At 43.1% G+C, this 19,502-nt stretch overlaps 2 protein-coding genes across 3 annotated transcripts in view; one reads left to right on the top strand and one right to left on the bottom strand.

Annotated features, from left to right (window-relative positions):
* LOC123763843 (zinc finger protein 271) overlaps positions 1-19,502 on the top strand; it is a 463,457-nt gene that overhangs the window by 150,379 nt on the left and 293,576 nt on the right. The window contains exon 5 of one of the 2 annotated variants that reach the window (XM_045751159.2): positions 13,019-14,109. The exons of the other annotated variant lie outside the window; for it this stretch is intronic. Within the exon in view, the coding sequence (XP_045607115.1) occupies positions 13,019-13,717 (699 nt within the window). The 3' untranslated portion in view covers positions 13,718-14,109. Of the gene's footprint in view, positions 1-13,018; positions 14,110-19,502 lie in introns of those variants that run through there. 2 annotated transcript variants of the gene reach the window in all.
* LOC123766522 (uncharacterized) overlaps positions 1-19,502 on the bottom strand; it is a 409,922-nt gene that overhangs the window by 232,421 nt on the left and 157,999 nt on the right. The window lies entirely within an intron of this gene.

The following is a 19,502-nucleotide window of genomic DNA, read 5'->3' as shown; positions in this document are numbered from 1 at the left end:
ACACACACACACACACACACACACACACAAGAGGTCATAGATTTAAACTAGCTAAACACAGATGCCGAAGAAATATAAGAAAATTCACTTTCGCAAACAGAGTGATAGACGGTTGGAACAAGTTAAGTGAGAAGGTGGTGGAGGCCAAGACCGTCAGTAGTTTCAAAGCGTTATATGACAAAGTGTGCTGGGAAGATGGGACACCACGAGCGTAGCTCTCATCCTGTAACTACACTTAGGTAATTACACTGGATGTTTAGAGAAGGAAATTTCATCTAGGGTGGACCGAGCGGCAGAAGAGATGAAAATCATAGAGAAAATAGTAGGTTTAGGAGAAGGCTCAAAGAAAAATGTCAGTGATTTTAGAAGAATAGGAAAATATGAGAAAGAAAAGAACCGCCCCTTAAGGGTGACGTTTAATGGAGTGAAAAACATGATGGAAGTGCTAAGAAATGCCAGGAAACTGCAGAGTGATGAGGTTGGCAAACTTTGGTCAATAAGACAAGACCTCTCCAAGGAAGACAGAGAAAAGCTGAAAATGAACCTAATTGAGGCAAAACGTCTAAATGGGGATAGAAATGAAGACAGAAATTCTTTTTTTTACAAAGTGACAGGGACTGGAAAGCTTGTGAAATGGTACATAAAAACAAAGCAACAAGATCAGTAGTGGAAGGGGGAGTAAAGAGCAAAGGAAAAGGGAACATGTTCCTGAAAATTGTATATACCAACATAGATGGAGTGAGGTCAAAAAATTTGGAGTTGCAAGATATAATCCAGCTTAGGGTCCCAGATATTGTTGCATTATCAGAGCTGAAACTTGAAGGAAATATAATAAATGAAGTCATATTCCCAAGAGGCTACTCAGTTTGGAGACGTGACAGGAAAACTAGGAAGGGAGGAGGAGTGGCTGTACTGGTGAAAAAACACCTGAAGGTAAAAGAGTTAATATTTGAAAACCCTCGAGATATTGACATAATGGCATTGCAGGTCTGGAATCAGGATGATAAGCTGATAATTGTAAATGCCTACAGCCCACCAGCAAGCAACACATGGACAAAGGAAGAACTGGATGACAAACGAGAGGGCCTCATAATGGTCATGAGAGATATTATTGTACAAGCAGATAAAGATAAATCACGACTGTTGATACTGGGGGACTTCAACTTTAAAGCAATAGACTGGGTGGCCTATGAAGGAAGAACGGAGGACTTTTGGACATGCAGATTTGTGAACCTCATTCTAGAGACATTCTTGTATCAACACATAAAGCAGGCCACAAGAATGAGGTTATCTTGAGATAATTTCGGGGCTTTAGTGTCCCCGCGGCCCGGTCCTCGACCAGGCCTCCACCCCCAGGAAGCAGCCCGTGACAGCTGACTAACACCCAGGTACCTATTTTACTGCTAGGTAACAGGGGCATAGGGTGAAAGAAACTCTGCCCATTGTTTCTCGCCGGCGCCTGGGATCGAACCCAGGACCACAGGATCACAAGTCCAGCGTGCTGTCCGCTCGGCCGACCGGCTCCCATGCTCGGCCGACCGGCTCCCACCGACCTTCATGAGGGAAGGAGATGTACCGTCAGTACTGGATCTAGTATTCACCAGGAAAGAAGAAGAGATATTTGACATCCAGTACCTTCCTCCCTTGGGAAAGAGTGATCATGTCCTGTTAGACATTGATTATGCTTTAAGATATCATCTAGAAGAAAATGGGGACATTGAAACAGTTGATAAACTCGATTTAAAGAGAGGCAACTATGGGGAACTTCAAAAAATTTTTAATGAGTGTAATTGGATAGAATTGTTGCTAGGCAGGAAAGTAAATGAAATGTATGCCAAATTTTTAAAAATATACGAGGAAGGCACACAAACATTCATGCCAAAACAGAGATGCAGGGCCAGAAAACAGGATTGGTTCGACAGAAATTGTGAGAGGGCAAGAGACCAAAAGACATAAAAATGGAATCAGTATAGGAAGAGGCCAAACCCCCAAACATACCAGCGATACAAAGATGCGAGAAACAACTATACAGCAGTAAGGAGAGAGGCAGAAAGAAATTTTGAAAAAGTGATAGCGGATAAATGTAAAACAGAACCGGGCCTATTCTACAAATTCATAAACAACAAATTGCAGGTAAAGGATAATATCCAGAGGTTGAAAATGGGAAACAGATTCACAGAAAATGAAAAGGAAATGTGTGAAACATTAAATGAAAAGTTCCAAAGTGTGTTTGTACAAAATGAAATCTTCAGAGAACCAGACACAATAAGAATTCCAGAGCACAACATAGAGCGGATAGAGGTGTCTAGAGATGGAGTGGAAAATATGCTAAAGGAGCTCAGTAAGAACAAAGCAGCTGGCCCAAATGGAGTTTCACCATGGGTTCTGAGAGAATGTGCATCTGAGCTCAGCATTCCACTTCACCTGATCTTTCAGGCATCCCTGTGTACAGGAATCGTAGCAGACGTGTGGAAACAGGCTAACATAGTTCCAATCTACAAAAGTGGCAGCAGGGAAGACCCCATCAATTATAGACCTGTATCATTGACAAGTGTAATAGTGAAAGTATTGGAAAAACTAATCAAAACTAAATGGGTAGAACACCTGGAGAGAAATGATATAATATCAGACAGACAGTATGGTTTTCGATCTGGAAGATCCTACAGACAGTATGGTTTTCGATCTGGAAGATCCTGTGTATCGAATTTACTCAGTTTCTATGATCGAGCTACAGAGATAGTACAGGAAAGAGATGGTTGGGTTGACTGCATCTATCTGGACCTAAAAAAGGCTTTCGACAGAGTTCCACATAAGAGATTGTTCTGGAAACTGGAAAATATTGGAGGGGTGACAGGTAAGCTTCTAACATGGATGAAAAATTTTCTGACATAGAAAAATGAGGGCAGTAATCAGAGGCAATGTATCGGAATGGAGAAATGTCACAAGTGGAGTACCACAGGGTTCAGTTCTTGCACCAGTAATGTTTATTGTTTACATAAATGATCTACCAGTTGGTATACAGAATTATATGAACATGTTTGCTGATGATGCTAAGATAATAGGAAGGATAAGAAATTTAGATGATTGTCATGCCCTTCAAGAAGACCTGGACAAAATAAGTATATGGAGCACCACTTGGCAAATGGAATTTAATGTTAATAAATGTCATGTTATGGAATGTGGAATAGGAGAACATAGACCCCACACAACCTATATATTATGTGAGAAATCTTTAAAGAATTCTGATAAAGAAAGAGATCTAGGGGTGGTTCTAGATAGAAAACTATCACCTGAGGACCACATAAAGAATATTGTGCAAGGAGCCTATGCTATGCTTTCTAACTTCAGAATTGCTTTTAAATACATGGATGGAGATATACTAAAGAAATTGTTCATGACTTTTGTTAGGCCAAAGCTAGAATATGCAGCTGTTGTGTGGTGCCCATATCTTAACACTTTCGCGCTCACGGCGTTCAAAAAAAAATCATACCCAATGCGCTTTCGGCGGTTCGCGCGCCTACGCGGTAAGACCGAAAAAGTGTACACTCTTTTGACTGTCCTGACAATAATTGAAGGCGCACGTATTTAAATCTGTGTTCGCAATAAAATTGTCTATAAGAACATACCTATAAAATGCCGCCAAAGCATAAGGACTATCAGCACCAAATAAAAAACTATTCAGATCACTCGCCGAGAGCGCCAAACAGCAACAAAATGTTTCCACTCTCTTAATGGTTGTGAAGCCTACAGTTGTCCTACCCCCTCCCCGCTCAGCTCGTTGTCGCCGTGTGGGGGCTTAGTGGGCGGCTGTCGGAGTGTGATGCTCCTTGGGACAGTCCTCTGTCCTTTTCTAGCCTTGTGCTCCTGCTGCCGTCCTCTCCAATTCTGCTGGGCATCTTTTCCTTTTCCTTCTGTTTAATTTTTCTCCCCCCCTCTTCTCCTATCTGCTTGCCGTTTCCTGCCGACCTTTTGCTTGTTCTGGTTCTTCCCTTGGACTTCTTCTATTTTGACGCCCGGGTGCTTGAGGAGGCATACTCTTGCACCCATAGAACTGTAGTACCCGACGTCGAGAGCGAGGGGAACCTTTTATTGTCAATCCCCCTTTCGTCACTGAACCCGATCTCGACGGACTGTCGGTTTCTTAAGGTGGCGTTTGTGGGGCGTATACTCACGACGCACCCCTAGGAGGCCCCGGCAAGATCGGCGATAGCTTCTTGTTGGGTGTCCTGCCTCTAATTGTGGTTCCATGGTGGGTGTGGGGGCACATTCATGAATGAATTCTTCTTTTTGTCATGATGATAACCCCTGTTTCGGCTGCTTCTGGTTTACCTTCTCAGGCTCGTGGGGTGGGCGACCAAGCCCCCGAGTCGGTCCGTATTGGAAGACCGGGCTCTGTAGCCTCCGCTGCATTGGGCCCCGACCTTGCTCCTCCTTTGGCCTCTCTGACTCCTTCCCCTGGCTCCCCTCCCTCCTCTGTGGTTGGGTCGAGCCCCAAGCCCCCAGTGGTGACTACCTCGTCCCCTGGCGCGGCTCCTTCTCTAGTTGTAACTACTGCGCCTTTTAACCCCTTTCTCTCTGGGGGTTCTCACCGCCGTCCTCGTCACGGCCGCCCTCGCTCGATTCCTTCCAGTTCTGCTACCTATCAAGCCTTGTTTGGTCTCGCTTCGTGGGCCAAATATTTTGATCTCCTCCCTCTTGATTCTGCACCTCCTGACGATTTCTCCCTCCATCGACATCTCGTTGATTCCGTGGATGCCTCCATTACTTTCAACCCCACTCGTCTCAGTACACGTGTCGTTGCTGCTCCTTCTCAGGATGCTGCTTCCCGCTTGGCTGCCTTATCCTGCCTTGGCGAGACCCCTGTTCGGGTCTCGAAGAACGCTCAGTTGAATGCCAGTGTTGGCACTATTTTGCTCCCGCCCCATGTTGCGACCGGTGTTCAGGACCTGCGCGACTGCCACGACGATATTCGACATATCCTTGCTGCCCAGGGCCATTCTATTCTCCAGGTGGACACGTTTACTCGTCCCCCTCGTGGTAGTCGCCGTCAACCCCTCCGGGTTGTGAAGATTACCTTTGATGGTAGGACCCTTCCACCCTCTGTCATTCTTGCTGGTGCCAGGTGCTCTGTCCAGGAGTACATTCCTTCTCCTCGGCTCTGCAACAAGTGCTGGAGGTTTGGGCATGGTGCCCTCCTCTGTTCCGGGACTGTCTCTCTCTGTCCTTCGTGTGGTGGCGAAGGTCACTCTACGTCGGAGTGCACTTCTCCCCAGGCTCGTTGCCTCAACTGCGGTGAGGCCCATCCTGCCTTCTCCCGTGCGTGTGTCCATTACAAGCTTGAGGCAGCCATCCTCAACTTGAAGCACCGGGAGCGTTTATCTTTTCCTGAGGCGAGACGCCAGGTTCGCCGGCTCCCGCCTTATGCTCGATACGCCTTATCTCTTATGCTCGCGTGTTGCGCTCTTCCTCTCCTCGTCCTTCCCGCCTTCCTCAGACTCACAACCGTTTCCGGGCCTTGGACCCTGATGCGCCCACTGCCCCCTCCTCTGTTCCTTTGGGTTCTCTCCCGAAGAATCCTCCTCCTGGTCCTCTGTCTGGGGTTCCCCTTCCTTTTACCCGGTCTGTCGTGTCTCCTGTGTCTTCTTCCTCATCTCCCTCTGTTCCTCCTTCCCATCCTTCCCCTCCGTCTCTTGACTCTCCCCGCCGCCTGTCGGTGCGGGCTGATGTCCATCGCTCTCCAAACGGCCGTCATGTGTGCTCTCGTTCAGCTTCTCCTGTTGAGACGCTAGAATCCGTTGCCCAGTACGTGGTTGCTGGAACACCTGTCTCTTTACGTCAGAAGCGTAAACCTGGCTCCTCTCCTTCCTCATCCCCGGCGGGTAAGAAGGTTTTGCTTTCTTCCTCGGCCCCTACTTCTGCCTCTCTCGCTCCTTCCCCTCCCATTTCGGTGGTTGCGCCCCCTGTTCCTGCTATGGAGGTTTCTTTAGCCCCCGCTTCCCTCTCAGTTGCTGCCCTTGCTGAGGTACGCTCCCCTCTTTCTACCCCTCCTCTTCCTGCTGCTGTCCTTGCCTGCTCCTCTCCGTTGTCTCCTCTTCCTCCTCCTCCTCCTCCGGACCCCGCCCGCCCACCTCTGATCTGTTCTCCCGTTTCCTTCCCTCCGTCTTTGCTCAGTTTACCCATGCCCCCTAACCCTGACTTTGCTGACCCTGATCCCGACCCTGATATTCTTTAACGTGCTCTGTTGCTCTTTCGCCTTTGTTTCTTCCTTGTTCTCTGTTTTTGTCCTTTCTCTTCTCGTCGTTGTCCATTCTTCAATGGAACGTTCGAGGTTATTACGCTAATTTCCTCGAACTCCAACTTCTGATTTCGCGGTTTTCGCCCCTTTGTGTCTGTCTCCAGGAGCCGATGCTTGGTGCTCGTCCTGGTCGTTTTCGTGGCTATTCCTTTCTCTCCCCCCCCCCAGCTGTTGCTGGGGCTTCTAATTCTTCTGCTCTTTTGATTCGTACTGATGTTCCCTTTGTTCCTTTACTTTTTCCTTCACCTCTCCATTGTTCTGCTGCTCGTGTCTTTGTGGGGAAATGGTACACTGTTTGTTCCATTTATCTCCCCCCGAGTGTCCCGCTTTCTCTTCCTGATTTGAAACACCTAGACTCCTTGCCGGAGCCTGTGCTCCTGCTGGGTGACTTCAATTGTCGTCATTCTCTTTGGGGTGACGTTCTGACGAATACCCGGGGTCGCCTTCTTGAGCCGTTTCTCCTCTCTTCTTCCCTGTCTCTTCTGAATTCTGGTGAGCCCACTCATTTGGACTCTCGAACTCGCACCCTTTCTTGTCTTGATCGTTCTCTCTGCTCTTCTTCTCTTTACTTAGATTGTTGTGGATAGTTGTGTTTGCAGGGGTTGAGCTCTGGCTCTTTGGTCCTGCCTCTCAACCGTCAATCAACAGGTGTACAGATTCCTGAGCCTATTGGGCTCTATCATATCTACACTTGAAACTGTGTATGGAGTCAGCCTCCACCACATCACTTCCTAATGCATTCCATTTGTCAACCACTCTGACACTAAAAAAGTTCTTTCTAATATCTCTGTGGCTCATTTGGGCACTCAGTTTCCACCTGTGTCCCCTTGTGCGTGTGCCCCTTGTGTTAAATAGCCTGTCTTTATCTACCCTATCAATTCCCTTCAGAATCTTGAATGTGGTGATCATGCCCCCCATAACTCTTCTGTCTTCCAGCAAAGTGAGGTTTAATTCCCATAGTCTCCTCGTAGCTCATACCTCTCAGCTCGGGTACTAGTCTGGTGGCAAACCTTTGAACCTTTTCCAGTTTAGTCTTATCCTTGACTAGATATGGACTCCATGCTGGGGCTGCATACTCCAGGATTGGCCTGACATATGTGGTATACAAAGTTCTGAATGATTCTTTACACAAGTTTCTGAATGCCGTTCGTATGTTGGCCAGCCTGGCATATGCCGCTGATGTTATCCTCTTGATATGTGCTGCAGGAGACAGGTCTGGCGTGATATAAACCCCCAAGTCTTTTTCTTTCTCTGACTCCTGAAGAATTTCCTCTCCCAGATGATACCTTGTATCTGGCCTCCTGCTCCCTTCACCTATCTTCATTACATTACATTTGGTTGGGTTAAACTCTAACAACCATTTGTTCGACCATTCCTTCAGCTTGTCTAGGTCTTCTTGAAGCCTCAAACAGTTCTCTTCTGTTTTAATCCTTCTCATAATTTTAGCATCGTCCACAAACATTGAGAGAAATGAATCGATACCCTCCAGGAGATCATTTACATATATCAGAAACAAGATAGGACCGAGTACAGAGCCCTGTGGGACTCCACTGGTGACTTCATGCCAATCGGAGGTCTCACCCCTCACCGTAACTCTTTGCTTCCTATTGCTTAGGTACTCCCTTATCCACTGGAGTACCTTACCAGCTACACCTGCCTGTCTCTCCAGCTTATGTACCAGCCTCTTATGCGGTACTGTATCAAAGGCTTTCCGACAATCCAAGAAAATGCAGTCCGCCCAGCCCTCTTTTTCTTGCTTAATCTTTGTCACCTGATCGTAGAATTCTATCAAGCCTGTAAGGCAAGATTTACCCTCCCTGAACCCATGTTGGCGATTTGTCACGAAGTCCCTTCTCTCCAGATGTGTTACCAGGTTTTTTCTCACAATCTTCTCCGTCACCTTGCATGGTATACAAGTCAAGGACACTGGCCTGTAGTTCAGTGCCTCTTGCCTGTCGCCCTTTTTGTATATTGGGACCACATTCGCTGTCTTCCATATTTCTGGTAGGTCTCCCATCTCCAGTGACTTACTATACACTATGGAGAGTGGCAAGCAAAGTGCCTCTGCACACTCTTTCAGTATCCATGGTGAGATCCCGTCTGAACCAACAGCCTTTCTAACATCCAGATCCAGCAGGTGTCTCTTGACCTCCTCTCTCGTAATTTCGAACTTTTCCAAGGCCGCCTGGTTTACCTCCCTTTCTCCTAGCACAGTGACCTCACCTTGTTCTATTGTGAAGACCTCTTGGAACCTCTTGTTGAGTTCTTCACACACATCTCTGTCGTTCTCTGTATACCTGTCCTCGCCTGTTCTAAGTTTCAATACCTGTTCTTTCACTGTTGTTTTCCTTCTGATGTGACTGTGGAGTTGCTTTGGTTCGGTCTTGGCTTTGTTTGCTATATCATTTTCAAAACTTTTCTCTGCTTCTCTTCTCACCCTGACATACTCATTGCTGGTTCTCTGGTATCTCTCTCTGCTTTCTGTTTTCTCTGCTTCTCTTCTCACCCTGACGTACTCATTGCTGGTTCTCTGGTATCTCTCTCTGCTTTCTGGGGTTCTGTTATTCTGGAAGTTCCTCCACGCCCTTTTGTTCAGTTTCTTCGCTTCCATACATGCCCTATTATACCATGGATTCTTCTGTTGCTTCTCTGATTTTTCCCTTTGGGCCGGGATGAACCTGTTTACTGCCTCCTGACACTTTTGGGTAACATAGTCCATCATACCCTGTACAGACTTATCTCTGAGGTCTGTGTCCCAAGGCATTTCACTTAGAAAACTTCAAGTCTGTTCATAATTCCCCTTTCGGTATGTTCATAATTTCCCCTTTTGATTCCTAGTTCTTTTTTGGGGGAGATAATTCCTAGCTCTACCAGGTACTCAAAGTTCAATACACTGTGGTCACTCATTCCCAAGGGCGCTTCCATCTTAACTTCCCTTATATCCCACTCATTTAGGGTAAATATCAAATCAAGCATTGCTGGTTCATCTTCTCCTCTCATTCTTGTTGGTTCTTTGATGTGCTGGCTTAGAAAGTTTCTTGTTGCCACGTCTAGCAGCTTAGCTCTCTATGTTTCTGGTCCTCCATGCGGGTCTCTGTTCTCCCAATCTATCTTCCCATGGTTGAAGTCTCCAATAATTAGTAGTCCAGATCCATTCCTGCTAGCAACAGAAGCTTCTCTTTCTATTATGTTAATGGTGGCCATGTTGTTTCTATCATATTCCTGTCTAGGTCTTATGTCGTTTGGGGGTGGATTATATATGACTACGACTATAATTTTTTTCCCCCAATTTGTTATGGTATCTGCTATGTAGTCACTGAAATCTTCACAGCCCTGAATAACCATCTCCTCAAAATCCCAGCCTTTTCTTACCAGCAGAGCTACACCACCCCCACCTCTTCCTTCCCTCTCTTTCCTCATAACATAATAGTCCTGTGGGAATACTGTGTTTGTTATCGTTTTCGTTAGCTTTGTTTCTGTGAGGGCTATTATGTCTGGGTTTTCCTCTAGTACCCGTTCTCCAAGCTCATTTGCTTTATTTGTAATTACATCTATATTAGTGTACATTGCTTTGAGACTCGCTTTCTTCTGTCCCTTCTCAAATCGCCTCCTTGGTGAGTGTTCTGCTAGTGGGGGAAGCTGTTCCATGGGTGTGAGGACCTGTGAGGTGGATAACAGGGTCTCAGAGGATACTGGGATGAGGGGCAGGGGATCCAGTGAAGGGGGAGGGACAGGGAGGGTATGGGGTGAAAGGGGAGGGAGGACAGGAAGGAAAGGGGGTAGAGGGAGGACTTGGCGGGAGGAGGGGAGGGGTAGAAGGGTGGAGATTGGGTGTGGGGAGAGGGAGATTTGGCTGAACATTTGAGTGGGGGCAGGGAGGGTTTGGGGTAGGGGGGAGGAGCCAGAAGCCCGCCACCCTCCTGTGCAGAGGAGGGTGGCGGGGTTGTTCTCCCTTCTGGGGATACTGGGTAGCTGGTTGTGGGTTTCCCCCTAGCCTCTGGGGGTGCTGTGTTGGGAGCTGTGACTTCCTGGTTTTCCCCTCTCGCCCTGCGCCTCTTCCTTGCTTCTGCCGCCACGGCTCTCTTCTCCCTTGTCATGTCTCTCTGGAGGAATACATTTTTTAATTTTCCCACATTTTTCAGGGAGCTCTTCCTTGATAGAATCTTCTCCTTTGTGCTCTCGTTTGCAAACACTATCTTTATCACTCGGTCTCGGTCTTTGTTGTACCAACCTAGCCTGAAACCTCAATGCTATGCTCAGCCCCTTCCATGTTTATCTTGAGATTATCTTGAGATGATTTCGGGGCTTTAGTGTCCCCGCGGCCCGGTCTTCGACCAGGCCTCCACCCCCAGGAAGCAGCCCGTGACAGCTGACTAACACCCAGGTACCTATTTACTGCTAGGTAACAGGGGCATAGGGTGAAAGAAACTCTGCCCAATGTTTCTCGCCGGCGCCTGGGATCGAACCCAGGACCACAGGATCACAAGTCCCTCGTGCTGTCCGCTCGGCCGACCGGCTCCGTTTAGTACTTTAGTGCCTTTAGTACTTCGTTCACTGCTGCTTTGTCCTTGTCATTCCACTCTGTCCTATTAGAGCCTTCCTGCTCTTTAATACCCACAGCAACCACTGATCTGTTCCTTTCCAGCAGTTGGCTAGTGGAGCGTGCCGCTTCCTGTGAGGTGGCTGCTTTCATGGCCACCTCCATCACTGCAGTCATTACTTCAGTTATTTTTTTTTTAGTATTTCTGCAAATGTTGCTTTTATTGTGGCATTCTCATCCAAAAAACTATTACCACCTTCTCCCTGGATGATTTTCTGAGTCTCAGCCTCGACACCATTCTCTTTGAGGGCTCTAATCTCCTCCTTTGCTTCTGTCAGCTCTCTTTTCAAGTTGCTTGTTTCGTTCTTCGTTTCCTGCATCATTTCTTACATCTCGCTCTTGATGACCTCCAGAAACTGGACGAACATTTCCTTCATTTCGTCACCTTGACTCTTCCCTGTTCTTCTGGTACCTCTGGCTGTCATGCTTGCCCCTGTTCCTGTAGTTGTGCCGTGATAGGATTTGTCAGGAGGGCAGAGCGGGATGGGGGGGGGAGAGAGAGATAGAGAGTGGGAGAGAGAGAGAGAGTGGGAGAGAGGGAGTGGGAGAGGGAGAGAGGGGGGTGGGGAAGAGTGTGTGTATGGAGGATGCGGGGGACTGGGGGTGGGGGGGGCGGAGATGGCAACCAGGTCAGGTGGGGGATAAGAGGGGGGGGTTATAGTAAGGTCCTATTCCCTGTTCCCAGAAGGTGTTAATACTTTTTCCCCTGGCTGAACGTTTGTGTTTGTGTGTGTTTTAGCGTGTGCGCGCTTGTGTGTGTGCATACGTACGTGGGTGGGCGGGCGTGCATGCGTGTGTCACGAGTTCCCTTAAGCGTTACCTCTACCTAAATGAGCGACTTTGAGATTTTTATATATATATGATATCCTGAACAAGAATTTGATAATATTTTACCTCAATCTGTACACCTGATTAATTGACCAGAGAGGGGGTACATACCAGTCTGCCTCCCGTTCACACAACTAGATGAGTAAGGACGATGTATGATGACGATGGTTCTCCGTCGTTGTCTCCCACTAGGTGATTCATTAAGTGCTAATAGATTGATGATGTCGGTTCTTCTCTGTCTACACAAAGAGCTCTGGAGTCAGTCACTGTATCGTTGTGTGACAGTTCATTAATTTACTGTACCACTGTGTGTGTGTGTGTCATACCTACCTTTGTATTCCTGGTGAACTGACTCTTTTTCAACCAAGGTACCCCTAACATCACTTCTGAGGAATATAAATTGTATAGTAAGAAGGAAACTACACAGGTATCAATAAGCTTTCCGCTGGGAAGCAGAAAATGGGGTCTGGTGCACTCAACAGTTGGCATTGACATAGTCATATAATTGAATATTTATAGTTTCACTGGGTGGAGGCAGTCATATAATTGAATATTTATAGTTTCACTGGGTGGAGGCACTTTGCAAGGCTGCATCTAGCGCTTGTCAACATACCTGGTTCCTAACTTTGCTGACGTTTCCTGTTTTATCCTCGGATGTTTCACATTGTTTTATCACTTTTTTTTTCTTTATTTACATCCACAGACCTATTATATCCATATTTGCATCTTTCATGTAAAACCCAGACAGTAATTGTTTAAATCTTCATATGATTACCACATTACCCTGTGAATCAACAAGTGATGATGTCTGCAACCAGTGCTGAACTGCAGTGCTGTAATTATATTATTGCCTTTGAAACTTGATAATTACCCTTGAAAAAATAAATACTGTAGCAAAATCACTTCAAATGTAAATGGCTTTGTGTAAAAAAAGCACTGGGGGTCCAGTTCCTAAGTCCAATATGTGATTCTGTAACCTTTCTGCCACTGGCCACAAGATGAGTGTGTGGTCCACACTAGACTAATTCAACTAACAGTATCCATAGGTGATATTTGGATGACATTGGTCAGGTATTAATTGGGCTGATGCCTTCTATGGGTGCTAAATGATGCTGATTCTTTCCACGAGTGATAATGGGACTAACACTGTCCACTTGTGATAATTGGGGATGATGCTGTTATGGTGATAATAGGAATGACATTATCCACAGTTGATAATGGGACTTATACTATTTACAAGTGGTAATTGGTGTAATACTGCCAAAAAAATTTAATACAGGTGATATTGTCCACAGGTTGGGGATCTCCGTAGGAAGATCAGTGATCCCATCAAGAGGCTGGTGGATTCTGGCCGGTTGTTAGCAATCCCACAAGACCAAAATGACCACCGCTCTGCCATGATAACGTTACAAGATGGACAGTTGTACCTCCACCCACTCATGCATCGTAAAATTTTGCATAGTTCTCAGTATAATTTATTTCATTTTCTACAGCACAGTGACATTATGGGCATGCTGGACCCTGTCTCTACCATGGTGTTCCTGGACTTTGGGTGGGCAGGATCAGTGAAAGGACGGGTCACCATCCGGCTGTTCCCTGACATCCCACTATCCAAACAATTTTTGTTGTTGTGCACAGGTCTGCTGGGCCCCACCTACATCAACACTAACCTGCTCTTGGTGGGGCGCAAGGGTCATCCAGGTGAATGGATAGAGGGTGGAGACTACGAGAGAAATAATGGTGAGGGAGGAGCTTCTCTGCTGCCAGAAATATGGGGCGAGTCTCGTCAGTCGTCAAAAGCAGGGGATGTGTGGGCACGGTGGTTGGATCACCGTAGTGCACAGTTTGCCATCACCACTAGGGACCGCCCTGATCGTTGGACACGTGTCTTTGGTGAGATTGTGAGTGGCTTGAAAGTAGTGAGGGCAGCAGCCAAGCACGTTGACATCACAAAGGTGTCTGTGGTGGATTGTGGTGTTGTGCTGCCTGTCTAGTTTATTGTACCATAATTCATGTTACAATCACTACCACTGTGGGGGCACTGTGGTGTTAAGCTACAACCAGGGCACCTCAAAGGTGGTTTGGGGCTAAGGATAAATAAACGTAGATACCACACACACATACGTTTGTGGATTCTGTATGTATGTGTGTGTGTACCCAAAAAAAAAAAATTATATATATATATATATATATATACAGGCATACCTCAGTTTAAGAGTTTAATTGGTTCCTGGAGACGCCTCGTATTCTGAAAACTCGCATTCCGAAGCTAATTTCCCCATAAGAAATAAAGGGAAATGAATTAATCCGTTCCTGACTACCCCAAAAACCCCACATCAAACTAAATTTTTATACCTAATTCATCTAAATAAACCTACAAAACTATGTTCAAGTTATTACTTACCTTGCTGTTGAATGCTGTAGGCGTATGGAAGATGGTGAGGAGGTGGGAGGAAGAGAGGAGTTACTGTTTGGAAGGGGAGTCCCCTTCCATTATCACATCAGGCAGTGAGGACTTCACTGGTATGCACACTCTGCCACATTTTGCCTGCATACCACTAGGACTTGCTTGTTTTACTAAGAATTTGTCTAATGACACTTGTTTTTCCCTACATTTTAACACATGTCTGTAGTAAGACATCACATTGTCATTTAAAAGGTCAATGCAACGGCCTGCTACAGCTTTATCTGGGTGAGTTTTTTCAACAAAACTTTGCAGTTCTACCCATACTTCACACATTTTCTTAATCTTGAAGGGACATCCTCTACTGCCTCTACTCACAGCTATTTTCTTAGGTTGAACCTTACCAATGGCTTTCTTGAGACCCATGGCACGATATATAATGACAACTTTTATGCTCAAATGGCCAAAAAAACGATAAAAAACTGTAAATCCTTGTGAAGAATTCAGGTGGGATAGTCACTGGACATGAGACACTGGTAAACTGAGGCGCGATCGCCATGCCACCACGCGCCAGTCGGCCTGTACACGTATCAAAAAACTCGCGTTCCGAGGTAACCCTCGCCTTCCGAGACATATTTTCCGAGGAAATCCTGCTCGTCTTCCGAAAAACTCGCATACAGGGACACTCGCATTCCGAGGTACCACTGTATATATATATATATATATATGTATATATATATATATATATATATATATATATATATATATATATATATATATATATATATATATATATATATATATAAATAATACACACACACACACAGTATAATTACACACACACATATATATACATACATGCATGCATGCTTGCTGTCTAAGCTGGCATATCTGGACTATATGAGAAGGACCCCGACTGGATAAGCCAGACATCTAAATAAGCAGCTTTTTTTTTTTACCAGGGGGTGTCTAAAATTACCATATTTGCAATTTTTTTCTTTTTATCAAAACCAACATAATTCACATTTCCACACACTTTAATTCAAAAATAAGATTTAATACAAACTTCAGCTTACCATGTTGTAGTTTCTTCTTTTTTATTTGATAATGAAATGCTTAATATTTGAAAATTTACATAACCTAATCTCCAGTTACCCAGATTTCTGTCCAGATATGGTGAAGTTTTACCAGGAAATTATCAAGATGTGATTTAGGCTGGATAACCCAAGTATTCTGTTCAGCAGGCTTTGGATAACCGCGCTCGCCTGTGTAAATACCTAATTGTAGTTAAAGGAGGAGAGCTATGCTCATGATGTCCCATCTTTCCAGTACTCTTTTGTATAACGCTTTGAAACTACTGGTTTTTGCCTCCATCACCTTCTCACTTATTTTGTCCCAACCTTCTACCCCCTTTGTTTTCAAAAGAAACTGTTCTATTATTTTTTCCGCACCTTTGTTTTCTTACCTCGAATCTGTGTCCTCTTGTTTGTGAAGTTGCTGGTTTCAGGAATTCCTCGTGTCAATTTGGTCTCTTTCTGTTATTATTTTGTAAATGGTGATCATGTCACCACTCTTTCTTCTGTCTTCTGGTTATGGCATTTTTAATGTCTGTAGTCTCTCCTAGTAATTTTTCGTTTCCAGTTCAGGAAATTTTGTAACATGCCGCTGCATCTTTTCTAGTTTCTTCATGTGCTTCTTGAGATTAGGGCACCATACAACTGCTGCATATTCCAGTTTTGGTCTCATAAAAGTCATGAACAGTTTCTTTAGTATTTCACCATCCTTATCATTAAAAGCAAGTCTAAAGTTGAAAAGTGACGCATACGCTCCCCTCACAATGTTCGTTTTGTTCCTCAAGCGACAGTTTACTATCCAAAACCATCTCTAGGTCTCATTCTTCATTGGAGTTTTGTAATTCTATTCCACATAATTTGTAAGTTGTCTGTAGTCTATTTTCTCCATTTGTGTGTGTGTGTGTGTGTGTGTGTGTGTGTGTGTGTGTGTGTGTGTGTGTGTGTGTGTGTGTGTGTGTGTGTGTGTGTGTGTGTCATACCTGCCTGCCGTGTGTGTGTGTGTCATACCTGCCTGCCAAACACAAGATGAAATAATGACATTGCTGCAACGTTCAAACAAGTTGTAACATCTAACAAGTTGTAACAACTTTCAAACATGTCATAAAAACTTTATAACAAGATGTAACAGTAGAGACCGTTATGTTGTGTGTTTGCAGGGTAATACCTAGAGTTGGCTTACAAACCAAATTTTTGTTCATAAATTTTTCAAAATTCTTTATGAAATGATTTTCATTATAATGTATAAGATAGGCCTAAGGTAGAAATTAGTGTTGATAATATAATATGGTAATATTATTAGTGGAGAACTAATTTCCAAAGAAATTTGAAACCATACAAAATTGCTCTGGCTATAAGGTTTCATACGCATCTTTTCAGCACTGCCTAACCTAAGTAAAAGTTAACGAATGTAAAATAATAACTACAGTAATCATGCAAATAGTTCAATAACTTGATATTTATACAAATTTCCGCAAAGATACAGCAACAATTTTGTTTAACCAATTTGTTCAATCAGATGCAGCAAGCCTTGGTAACTGGGTCATTCAGATAGGTCTACCAAAAAAGCATGACATAATATATGTGTGCTTATTGTGCTTTTTAGGCAGAACCTTCCAACTTTACCTCTGACGGAGAGTAGAACATCTGATTAGGCATAGTTTAAGTTTTCCTTGTTTCTTCATTGGAATCTGCATAAAGATGAAAATATTAACATATTACCCCAGGCACCAAGTGTCTCTGAGGCAATGGGGACAAAATTGTAGTGGTGCTCAAGGTCTCTGTATTTACGTGACTTGGCCGCTATATATGTATATACCATATATATATATATATGTCGTACCTAGTAGCCAGAACGCACTTCTCAGCCTACTATGCAAGGCCCGATTTGCCTAATAAGCCAAGTTTTCATGAATTAATATATTTTCTCTAATTTTTTTCTTATGAAATGATAAAGCTACCCATTTCATTATGTATGAGGTCAATTTGTTTTTATTGGAGTTAAAATTAACGTAGATATATGACCGAACCTAACAAACCCTACCTAACCTAACCTAACCTATCTTTATAGGTTAGGTTAGGTAGCAGAAAACGTTAGGTTAGGTTAGGTAGTCGAAAAACAATTAATTCATGAAAACTTGGCTCATTAGGCAAATCGGGCCTTGCATAGTAGGCTGAGAAGTGCGTTCTGGCTACTAGGTACGACATATATATATATATATATATGGTATATATATATATAGCGGCCAAGTCACGTAAATACAGAGACCTTGAGCACCACTACAATTTTGTCCCCATTGCCTCAGAGACACTTGGTGCCTGGGGTAAAAGTGCTGCTAGCTTTTTGAAGGAGTTGCGGGTCTAAGCTAATCGAAACAACTAGAGACCCTAGAGCTGCCAGTTTTCTTTTTCAGCGCCTTAGTGTGGCAATCCAGAGAGGAAATGCTCACTGCATCCATGGTTCCTGCCCGCCATCTGAGGAGCTGGAAGAGCTGTACAACTTGTGACAAGCAGCCTTCCACCCTGCATGTAATCAATATTGTAACTTTTTTTGTGTAATGACATTTTCAGATAAAGTTAGATAAATATACACACATACCAAAAGAATAGGGGTGGTAGGAGTAGAAAATGTAAAAGTGTTCAGTGAGGATCCACAAGGTCTTCTCTGAGTACTCTTTATTTTCTTCTCCGAGGCTATGGGTCCCTACACTTGCACCAGAGGTGGTACCCGCTATATATATATATATATATATATATATATATATATATATATATATATATATATATATATATATATATAGTATTTATATATATATATATATGTCGTACCTAGTAGCCAGAACGCACTTCTCAGCCTAATATGCAAGGCCCGATTTGCCTAATAAGCCAAGTTTTCTTGAATTATTAAATTTTCTCTATTTTTTTTCTTATGAAATGATAAAGCTACCCATTTCATTGTGTATGAAGTAAATTTTTTTTTATTGGAGTTAAAATTAACGTAGATATATGACCGAACCTAACCAACCCTACCTAACCTAACCTAACCTATCTTTATAGGTCAGGTTAGGTTAGGTAGCCGAAAAAGTTAGGTTAGGTTAGGTAGTCGAAAAACAATTAATTCATGAAAACTTGGCTTATTAGGCAAATCGGGCCTTGAATAGTAGGCTGAGAAGTGAGTTCTGGCTACTAGGTACGACATAAATATATATATATATATATATATATATATATATATATATATATATATATATATATATATATATATATATATATATATGTCGTACCTAGAAGCCAGAACTCACTTCTCAGCCTACTATGCATGGCCTGATTTGCCTAATAAGCCTAGTTTTCATGAATTAATGTTTTTTCGTCTACCTAACCTACCTAACCTAACCTAACCTAGCTTTTTTTTGGCTACCTAACCTAACCTATAAATATAGGTTAGGTTAGGTTAGGTAGGGTTGGTTAGGTTCGGTCATATATCTACGTTAATTTTAACTCTAATAAAAAAAATTGACCTCATACATAATGAAATGGGTAGCTATATCATTTCATAAGAAAAAAATTAGAGAAAATATGTTAATTCAGGAAAACTTGGCTTATTAGGTAAATTGGGCCTTGCATAGTAGGCCGAGAAGTGCGTTCTGGCTACTAGGTACGACATATATATATATATATATATATATATATATATATATATATATATATATATATATATATATATATATATATATATATATATATATATTATATATAATATATGCATATATTATATATGCAATTGACAATCATAAAACACTGGTCATTTTATGCGGAAAATCCACAGAGAAATATGAAATGAGGTATCACCTCATTTCATATTTCTATATACCATATATATATGGTATATATATATATATATATATATATATATACCATATATATATATATGGTATATATATATATATATATATATATATATATATATATATATATATATATATATATATATATATATATATTATATAATATATATATATATATATATATATATATTATATATTTTATTAAATATGACCGAAAAAGTAAGATTAATAATTCTAACACGAATTTTCTCAATCTTTCGTACATTATGCTTCACTGTTGGAGGTAAATCAAAAATCACTTCTCCAAAATTCATTTTTATTTCTAGTCTGACGCGACACGGGCGCGTTTCGTAAAACTTATTACATTTTCAAAGACTTCACAAATACACAACTGATTAGAACTTGCATTTCCCTGATTTTATATCTACTTTTGAGTGAGGTGGGAAGGGTGATGTGGCAT

This window comes from Procambarus clarkii, chromosome 5 (assembly GCF_040958095.1).
Source record: "Procambarus clarkii isolate CNS0578487 chromosome 5, FALCON_Pclarkii_2.0, whole genome shotgun sequence".
Classification (NCBI taxonomy): domain Eukaryota; kingdom Metazoa; phylum Arthropoda; class Malacostraca; order Decapoda; family Cambaridae; genus Procambarus; species Procambarus clarkii.
Note: the sequence above shows the minus strand (reverse complement) of the source record. Positions and strands in the feature narration are given on the sequence as shown.